At 47.8% G+C, this 10,000-nt stretch overlaps 2 protein-coding genes across 4 annotated transcripts in view; one reads left to right on the plus strand and one right to left on the minus strand.

Moving 5' to 3' along the window:
• The window catches only part of LOC135094625 (CRISP/Allergen/PR-1-like), a 3,665-nt gene extending 690 nt beyond the window's left edge, over positions 1–2,975 (plus strand). The window contains exons 2-5 of the mRNA XM_063994881.1: positions 868–969; positions 1,682–1,798; positions 2,356–2,466; positions 2,784–2,975. Coding sequence (XP_063850951.1) covers positions 925–969; positions 1,682–1,798; positions 2,356–2,466; positions 2,784–2,975 — 465 coding nt within the window. The 5' untranslated portion in view covers positions 868–924. The remainder of the gene's footprint in view (positions 1–867; positions 970–1,681; positions 1,799–2,355; positions 2,467–2,783) is intronic.
• Positions 1–10,000, minus strand: part of LOC135094582 (facilitated trehalose transporter Tret1-like) — a 20,975-nt gene that overhangs the window by 10,490 nt on the left and 485 nt on the right. The window contains exon 1 of one of the 3 annotated variants that reach the window (XM_063994809.1): positions 5,365–5,685. The exons of the other annotated variants lie outside the window; for them this stretch is intronic. The gene's annotated coding sequence lies outside the window, so the exon portion shown is untranslated. Of the gene's footprint in view, positions 1–5,364; positions 5,686–10,000 lie in introns of those variants that run through there. 3 annotated transcript variants of the gene reach the window in all.

The raw sequence follows: 10,000 nt of genomic DNA on the forward strand, positions 1-10,000 counted from the left end.
ATGAAGTTGTTAGTGGTAAGACATTATTTAGCTTTAAGACAAGATTAGACGGGTTTATGGATGGGGATGATAGGTGGAAATAGGTAGGTATATTTCATACAGGGACTGCCACGTGTAGGTCTGGTGGCTTCTTGCAGCTTCCCTTATTTCTTATGTTCTTAGGTTCTATTCATAAACGTTTCCCTCCCTCGCTGTCCTTACGATCATGTAGCCTACCTTGTTGACGCTGGCCACATGACAGTTAAGCCTACTCCACTCGCCCACCACTCTGAACCAGTTGCTATCAATCTCCTTCCTAAACCTACACTTACTAGGCTTATATTCGTTAACTCGAGATTTGTCCTGATTGTTTACTATGAGAACGTCACTCATATCACCTTTGTTAATTCCTATCACAAAAACGTACATAAAATAATCGCCAGTAGTGAAGATGGAATGTTTAAAAGTAGTCTTACTCAGACTCACCGTGAACACTGCGCCGCACCTTCACTGCATTCAAAAGGCTCTGGTTGAAGCTATACGGGTTTTTCAGAGAGTTTTCATGGTTCGTGTGGCAGGTTAACAAGACTGATACGCTTTTAATAGGTGAAACACTCTTGAGAATCTGGCTAATCACCTCTGTGGCCTTTGAAAGTCGTCGTGGCGAGAGAGCGAGTAAAGCGCTTTAGAATAAGGATTTAAAATATGATTCACACGAGTTTTAAAGACTGTTTTTACGGTTCTAGTGACAGATTAATAAGATTTCTGCATTACTAACAGGATAAACAGTCTTAAGAACACGGCTTATCATCTGTGCAGCCTTGTGAAACAGTCATGGTGAGAGCAGAACGTGTCTGAATGTGGCCCTGTGTGTGTGTGTGCTTGCAGGTGGCGTCTGGCAATGAAACACGTGGGGCGCCGGGGCCACAACCTCCTGCAGCAGACATGGAACAGCTGGTGTGGAACCCGGAGTTAGCATGGGTCGCGCAGGTGAGTGTGTGTGTGTGTGTGTGTGTGTGTGTGTGTGTGTGTGTGTGTGTGTGTGTGTGTGTGTGTTTCTATAATTTCTTCCCCTAAGAGAAATAATAACGAAAAAGAATGAAAAGGAAAGAAAAACATGAAGTGTCTTCTTAAAACACTCTTTAAACATCACAAAATACCCCAAAACACTCTTTAAACACCCCAAAACACTCTTTAAAGATGCCAAAACACCCCAGAACACTCTCTAAACATCCCAAAACATCCCCAAACACTCTTGAAACATCCCAAAACACCGCAAAACACTCTTGAAACATCCCAAAAAACCGCAAAACACTCTTTAAACATCCCAAAACACTCTTTAAACATCCCAAAACATCCCCAAACACTCTTGAAACATCTCATAACACCCCAAAACACTCTTTAAACATCCCAAAACACTCTTTAAATACCCCAAAACATCCCAAAACACTCTTTAAGCACCCCAAAACACCCTAAAACACCCCAAAAACACTTTAAACACCCCAAAACATACTAAAACACTCTTTAAACGTCTCAAAACATCCCAAAACACTCTTTAGACACACCAAAACACCCTTTAAACACCCCAAAACATCCTATAAACACCCCAGAATACCCCAAAACACTATTTAAACACCCCAAACCACCCCAGAATCATCTCAAACACTCTTTTAAAACACTCAAATCACACTTCTTTTTTCAGAGATGGTCGGACCGGTGTGTGTTTGAGCACGATAGTTTTGCTGACCGTAAGATCTGCTCAAGAGACTACGAGGTGGGACAGAACCTTTACTACAAGTGGGAAGGGAGAAAAATTTCGGTGAGTACTGGGGGTGGTAGATCGGGGGAGGGGATAGAAGGTGGTGGGTATGGTTTGTGGGGTGTTGTTGTTGTTGTTGTTGTTGTTGTTGTTGTTGTTGTAGTAGTAGTAGTAGTAGTAGTAGTAGTAGTAGTAGGTGTATGTTGCTGCTGTTGTTGGTGTTTTTCTAGTAGCAGCAGTAGGTAGTAGTAGTAGTAGTAGTAGTAGTAGTAGTAGCAGTAGTTGTTGTTGTTGTAATTGCGCTAAGTAATTCAAACCAAACCTTAATGTAATCTCCCCAAAAATCTTATTGTAATTCCTAAGAAAAACATAAATAATCGTAAAATAATCCTGACCAGAGCATAATGTAACCCCAGAGATTGGTATCACCCTATGTAATCCTTATGTAATCTTAATATAATCTCTCAGAATTGAAATACGTAATCGTGATGTAATTTTCCCTTATAGAACTGAAAGCCGGCGGTAGAATCTTGATAACATAATCCTATGTAATTCTATGTAATCTTAATATAATCCTATATAATCCTAATATAATCCTATGTAATCTTCCCTAACAGAATTGGAAACTTGCTGTGGAATCTTGGTACAATGAAGTATATTTCTTTAACAAGGATTCCACCTCGTCCTTTATGCCCAACGATTCAGCTGTCATCAGTCACTACACGCAGGTCTGTAGAACGTTTGTAGCAGGTTTGTAGCAGGTTTGTAGCAGGCTTGTGTGGAAGGTGTGTGTGTGTGTGTGTGGCAGGTGTGTGTGTGTGTGTGTGTGTGTGTGTGTGTGTGTGTGTGTGTGTGTGTGTGTGTGTAATGGTGACGTACTTTTCGCTAGTACAAGCATCTATAGCACTACTGCTACTACCACTACCAACTACTACTACTACTATTACTACTACTACTACTACTACTATGAGTGAGTGAGTGAGTGAGACAAGACAAGAAACGAGAGACAACACACTACAGTAACATCCCCGCCCTCCTCCTGCAGGTGGTGTGGGCGTCGACGAAGGAGGTGGGTTGCGGCGCCACCTACTACGTGCCCTTCATGAACGGGATCAGCCGACTGTACGTGTGCAACTACGGGCCGCGCGGCAACCAGGTGTATGGTGCACTTTACAGGCAGGGCGCCCCAGGCAGTCTGTGTAGCGGCGCCGTGACGCAGGACGGCCTGTGTGTGTGACGGGGGGAGGATGGCGGGGCGTGGCGTGGGATCTAGTGCGTGGGAGTGTGGGGTGGCGTGTCGTCGTGGGCACCGCGGGGCAGCAGTGCCGCTACCTGAGCTGCCAGGGCGGCCAGCAGCTCGTGGTACCGTGGATGCGGCGCGGCGGCGAGCAGGCAGGCCGCGGCATCAGCCTGCACCTGGCCCGGGTGGCGGGTGGACAGGGCCTGCATAAAGGCAGGCCGCGGGCAGCACAGGAAGGCCAGCAGCGTGCAGGAGCCTCTTGCCGCGGCGTCCTGCACCCTCTCAGCCTCCAGCGCCAGACTCTCCCCGAAGTGCCGCGCCTCTGGGCTGGCGGTGTCGCCCCCCAGCAGCGCGAAGGCCGCCACCTGCAGCAGCGGCGCGGCGTGCTGGCGGCGGAAATGTTGTGCCAGCGCCTGCAGCAGCGGCGTGCCCTGGGGCGGCAGCAGACAGGCCGCGGGGTCCAGGCGCAGGCCGCTGCCCACCACGGTGCAGAACCACTCCGCCACCACGGTCAGCAGGGGCGCCTCCCCCGCGCCCGCTCCGCTCGCCACGCCCAGCTTGTGCAGCGTCAGCAGTAGCACGCGAAGGGAGAAGGGCGTGAGTGCGCGGACCACCGCCGTCACCAGCCGCGCCTCTTCCACAACCACGGGGTCGTCGCCGGCTTGGGGTGCCTCCTCCACGGCCTGCAGCACGCGGCCTGGCGTCTGGAAAGAGGAGGCCGCCCACAGCAGCTGCGGCGCCTCGGCCAGGGCCAACAGGCGACATGCGGCGGTGACGACAGCTTGCAGGGTGTCGCCGGGTAGCTGGCAGGCCCCGGGCAGACCGCGCTCGTCCAGCAGGGTAAGCAGCGGAGTGAGGGCGGCGCGCAGCTGTGGCGGTGGCAGCTGGTGCGGCAGCACCTGCACCAGCGCCAGCAGCGTGGCGGTGAGGCTGGTAGTGGCCGAGGACAGCGCCACCAGAAGTGCGGGTGCCGCCGCCCACCGCCACGCCTCGTGCACGGCGCCCGTGGCCGCCAGCAGCGTGTCCAGCCAGGGTGCGGCGTGCTGCGGCGGCGCCTCCGCCAGGTGGTCGCGCACTAGCAACAGGGCGCTGTCCAGTATAGGCAGGGCGCGCGGCTCGTGTGCCAGCAGCAGCACCCAGCGTCGCAGTGACTCCCCCCACCCCGGCAGCGCCGCCACCAGGGGGCGCCGCCACGTGTGCAGCAGTTCCAGCGCCTCCAGCAAGGGCCCACCGCCCCCCACCCATCCCTTCTCTTCGCCCTGCTTCAGCAGCGCCCGCGCCGTGTTTACTACCACCACCACGTCACCCACGGCGGGCCGCGCCACACACGCCCGCAGCAGGTACAAGTCAGCGGCCAGCGCCGGGGAGGCGCCCTGCAGCAAGCTGTCTGACGCACCGCGCGCCAGCAGGGCGGCCTGCGCCTCGCTAAGCCAGGCGCGACGCCCCTCGTCCCCCTGATCTGCCATGAGCGCAGCGGCCGCGGCGGGGCCCAGCCAGGGCCAGGCGCGCGGCTCTTGCTCCAGCAGCGTCGCCAGCAGCGCCAAGTCGCGACGCCCCAGCAAGCGCGCCAGGCCTGGATCGCGCTCCAGCAGCCCCGCCAGGCGCCGGTACAGCTCCTGCCCACCCTGCTGGCCCCCGCTCCGCTGCGCCAGGCTGTGCAGCTCCTTCAGCAGCCCCGTGAACGTGTGCGCCGCGCCCGCGCGCCACCTGTCCCCGCTAAGCATCGGCATTGTGTGTGTTGAGCCGCAGAATTGATATTGTGCCACCGTCACCTCACACACACACACACACACACACTGAGAGAGAGAGAGAGAGAGAGAGAGAGAGAGAGAGAGAGAGAGAGAGAGAGAGAGAGAGAGAGAGAGAGAGAGAGAGAGAGAGAGAGAGAGAGAGAGAGAGAGAGAGAGAGAGAGAGAGAGAGAGAGATACAGCAGTTTCCGGTACAGCAACAGGTTGGCGCACCATTTTCTGTCAGAGTGGCGAGGATGACGCAAACATGAACAATACTGCTGTTGTTGCTGTTGCCGCTGCTGGTTGTGTCTCCGAAAACACACACACACACACACACACGCCCACACACGTCATGCAAGAGACAAATTTCACTTTTCAAGCACGCATAACAACAAAGCAAAGCCATGTTACTAATCACACTGACATAACACGCCTCACTGTTTCCCAGCAGCAAACACAATGTAATCTTAAATTACCAGACTCATTATAAAAATATCCACATTCTTAGATAAACCTAAAAAAAAAAAAAAGGAATAAAACTGTCTTAGAATATTCAATAACTGATTCAGACGAGACTTGTATATAAACAGGTAGGGATCTCTCTCTCTCTCTCTCTCTCTCTCTCTCTCTCTCTCTCTCTCTCTCTCTCTCTTACCTCGGCCAGCAAACTGTCACACCGTCTATCCTCAATGAAAGTTCGAGTATGACTGACTGTGTGTGTGTGTGTGTGTGTGTGTGTGTGTGTGTGTGTAACCCTAGACCGTGAGAAGATGATTTCGCTTTCCTTAAATAGAAGTCTGTCTGCCTGTCCCTCTCTCTCTCTCTCTCTCTCTCTCTCTCTCTCTCTCTCTCTCTCTCTCTCTGATTATCAAAATATTGTTGTTCTATTATTGCTTCTCCTTCATCTTTTTGTTCTTGTTCTTGTTCTTGTTGTTCTTTTCCATCTTCACCTCCTTCTCTTCCTTCCCACCCCCTTTCTCTCTCTCTCTCTCTCTCTCTCTCTCTCTCTCTCTCTCTCTCTCTCTCTCTCTCTCTCTCTAAACAGATACCCTCCTAACAACAACACACAGACACATACGAGCGAAAGACACAAGGAGTTGGCTGGAATTTTCAACCTTATTGGTGCCGCCTTGATGTGACGCTCTTACAACGGCAATACTGGTTCTCCACCTGGCCACAAAAAGCGTCATTGGAAACTGTGGAAATATTAACACTCACTGAGCCATCCACTACTTACTCAACCGCATCCACCCATCCACTCGACCGCTCAACCATATCCACACACACACACACACATACACACAGCCATAAGTCCATTCATCTATCCACCGGCTAACACTCACCCACACCAGCCACCTCCGTTAACCCTTCCATCCAGCCGCTCTCTCAACCACATCCACTCATCCACCCACTGCACACTACCCAAGCGCGACCCCCCACTCACCCATCCATCACTCCACCCACAGTCACCAAACCATCCACCTACCAGCACATCCACCCTGCCATACACTGCACACTGACCTATCCATTCATAACTACAACCACCCATTAATTCATCCACCCATCCATCCATTATCCAGTGACGTACGCACTCATTCATACTCATCCACCTATCTACTCATCTACACCAAACCGACCATCCACACTTCATCCACACAAAAGGAAAAGGTTTTGCAATTTCTGTCAAGTTTAAAGATTGGATGTGGCTGAGGGAAGATGTCTCAGTGATTGGTGTTAATGAAAGGTGTACCATGTGATAGTGAAAGGGTTAAACACCAGTTATTTAACCTTGTGACTCGTCTCTGATCGGCGCCACACACACACACACACACACACACACACACACACACACACACACACACACAGGGCAGTGAAACGAGTGGTAGTGTACTGTTAACACCACACCGCACCACCACAGTGCCACACACCACGGTATCCTTGGCGTCCCGTTCAGCCCCGCCCCGCCAAGTCCCGCCCCGCCGACCCTGCCTCGCCGCTACGGTAACAAGTTCTCGTCTCTCTTCGTCAGTATTTATGACAATTTCCAGGGTTTTCAGGTGTTCCCTGGAGATTTTTTTAGGCCCAGGTGAGGAAGAGTAGGAGGAGGAGAAGGAAGAGGAGGGGAGAGGAGGAGTATGAGTGGGAGGGAAGAGGAGGAAGACGTGGTGAGATGAGGAGGAAGAAAACATCTCGGCGCCATATCATTATTTTTCTTGTTTATTAATGGAGTTGTCATTGATTTGATATTTAATTCATTATTATAAAACTATGACAAGTTGTAATCTGTAATAAAATCGAGTCTAGCTGTGTTTGTGTTCCTCGAAAAAAATAACATACTCGGCACTTTATTTATTTTTACTTTTTCTTATTAGTTCGCCTAGGATTGTTTTAGTAATTTAATTAAGATTTAAAAAAATAAAAGAAACATATACCCAGTAATAATATCCAATAAAACCTTGTCTAGCTACTCGTGTTTTCAATTTTAAAGTGATTTCGTTGTTGGATCTGAAAAAATTATTTCATTTATACGACGAGAAATTTGTGTTTTCTTTATTTATCTGGCGGCGGTGGTGGTGGTGGTGGTGGTGGTGGTGGTGGTGGTGGTGGTGGCTGTGGTTGTTCAGCACTCCTTTGCGAAACTGTAGGAGTGCTTGCTTGTAGACGATTGCCACGGACAGGTGAGTAAATGGATGAGTAAGTCGTGTGTGTGTGTGTGTGTGTGTGTGTGTGTGTGTGTGTGTGTGAGAGAGAGAGAGAGAGAGAGAGAGAGAGAGAGAGAGAGAGAGAGAGAGAGAGAGAGAGAGAGAGAGAGAGAGTCCTGCCAGTTACTCCCGTTTAGTGCCTCCTGCCTAGCCTCGTGAGTCCAGCCCCACCCCACCCTATCTTATCCTGCCCCTCCTCCCTCCTCGCACATCTCAGCCCGCTAATCTATCAAAAACTTATCCTAGTTTCCTTTGTAATTTTATAACATTTTTTTTAAACGTTTTACTCATTGTTCTTCTTGTTTCTCTGCTTTTATTTTTATTATTGTCACGTCTTGTTTCCTATTTGCATTTTATTTATTTATTTATTTATTTTTTTGTGGAAGCTTTTGCTGTTGTTATATATGTATGGTCATGTCTGTGCTGAGGAAGGAGGCTTTAGTTACCGTGGTGACCTCAATGTGAATGTAAGGGATGCATGCAACACGACACAAGCACTGTAAGCAAACAATTCATCAGCAATACTCGGTGCATGCGTGGTGAATGGTGACTCAGTTCACAGAAACACTCCGCGCATACGCCTTGTGTCTGAACTTTGTACACGCAACGTTCAGATACTTGTGACATTTGGCGTGTTTCCACCTTGCCCAGTCAAACTCTTGCAATTCTGTCTGTCAACCTCTACCTTTCCTTCTTGCTGGAAGTTTGCCTACATTCATTCTGTTCCTAAAAAAGGGTGACCGTTCTAATCCCTCAAACCATCGTCCTATTGCTTTTATTTCCTACCACTCTAAAGTTTTTGAATCTACTGCTCCTCAACCTCTTATTTTATCAGTAACTCTGTATAGGGGCCTTATTCGTCCATGTATGGAGTATGCTTCACATATATGGGGGGGGAATCCACTCATACCGCTCTGCTAGACAAGGTGGAATAAAAAAATTTTCGTCTTATCAACTCCTCTCCTCTAACTGAGTGTCTTCAGCCTCTCTCTGTCTCTCTTTCGTCTCATCAACTCCTCTCCTCTAATTGACTGTCTTCAGCCTCTCTCTCATCGCCGCAGTGTCGTATCTCTTGGTGTCTTCTACCGCTATTTTCACGCTAACTGCTCTTCTGATCTTGCTAACTGCATGCCTCCCCTCCTCCCGCGGCCTCGCTGCACAATACTTTCTACTTTCTCTCACCACTATTTTGTCCACCTCTCAAATGTAAGAGTTAACCAGTATTCTCAATTATTCATCCCTTTCTCTGGTAAACTCTGGAACTCCCTGTCTGCTTCTGTATTTCCACCTTCTTATGACTTGAACTCTTTCACGAGGGAGGTTTCAACACACTTATGCTTTTATTTTTGATAACCGTTTTTAACTTTGTCTGGGGGCCGGCACCTCAGTGAGCATTTTTTTTTTCTTACTTATAATTTTTGTAGGCCTTGGCCGGTGCAAATATTATATAAAAGGAAAAAAAGAAGTCGCTCTTTTCCCCCCTTTATTTTCCCACTCTTTTTTTCATCTCTTTTTTTCCCCTCTATTTTTACCTTTATTTTTCCTCCCAAACTGAAAACACGATTAGTTTTGCCTTACCATCCATAACAAATTGAAATGGAAAAATGAAAATGAATACACACACACACACACACACACACACACACACACACACACACACACACACACACACACACACATATATATATATATATATATATATATATATATATATATATATATATATATATATATATATATATATATATATATATATATATATATATAATTTTTGAAGTATATAAAGAGAATGTTAGGTATTAAAAAGTGATGGATTACTACTACTACTGCTGCTGCTGCTGCTACTACTACTACTACTACTACTGGTAGTAAAAACTCAGATCATACTATAAATTAAGTTATCGTACACGAAAAATGTAACCTCTCTCTCTCTCTCTCTCTCTCTCTCTCTCTCTCTCTCTCTCTCTCTCTCTCTCTCTCTCTCTCTCTTTCTCTCTCTCTTTCGTATGTACTATTAAGATATGTACTGATAAACTATATAAATATTAAATGACGATCCACACCCTGATAGTAATAATGACACGAATCATACAATCATACAACAAATGGCAATTATCGTACAAAAAGTATCTGTCGTTTTTTGTTCCCTCATTCCTTCCTCCTTTATTTCTCGTACAAGGGACCATGTCTTTATAAATTTACAGTGACAAGCTTTTAACGGGAGTATAATGGCGGAGCACGACGGCCGGGTGAATAATGGAAAGCTTCATTATAGTGCTGGACGAGGAAAAAAACGAATATGAAAAAAAAAACTTTCTTTTTTATGGTATTCATGTCTCTGCGCTGCTTGGCTCAGTGCCCGGCGTGACTCGGCATGAGGCATCGTACCTCTGGCAGCGCGCTTTGTTTATATCTTTTATTGTTACTGTAATACATTCTGTTTTATCGTGCTATCCATCAATGTATATATTGTTCTAATGTGTAATCTATATACCTTTTTTTTATTTAGTCTATCCTTTGTAATAAGTAAAATCTAAAATGTAAAACCTAAAATCGATGTCGTACTGTGCATTCAGAGTGTCGTACGTC

Source organism: Scylla paramamosain, chromosome 46 (assembly GCF_035594125.1).
Source record: "Scylla paramamosain isolate STU-SP2022 chromosome 46, ASM3559412v1, whole genome shotgun sequence".
Lineage (NCBI taxonomy): Eukaryota > Metazoa > Arthropoda > Malacostraca > Decapoda > Portunidae > Scylla > Scylla paramamosain.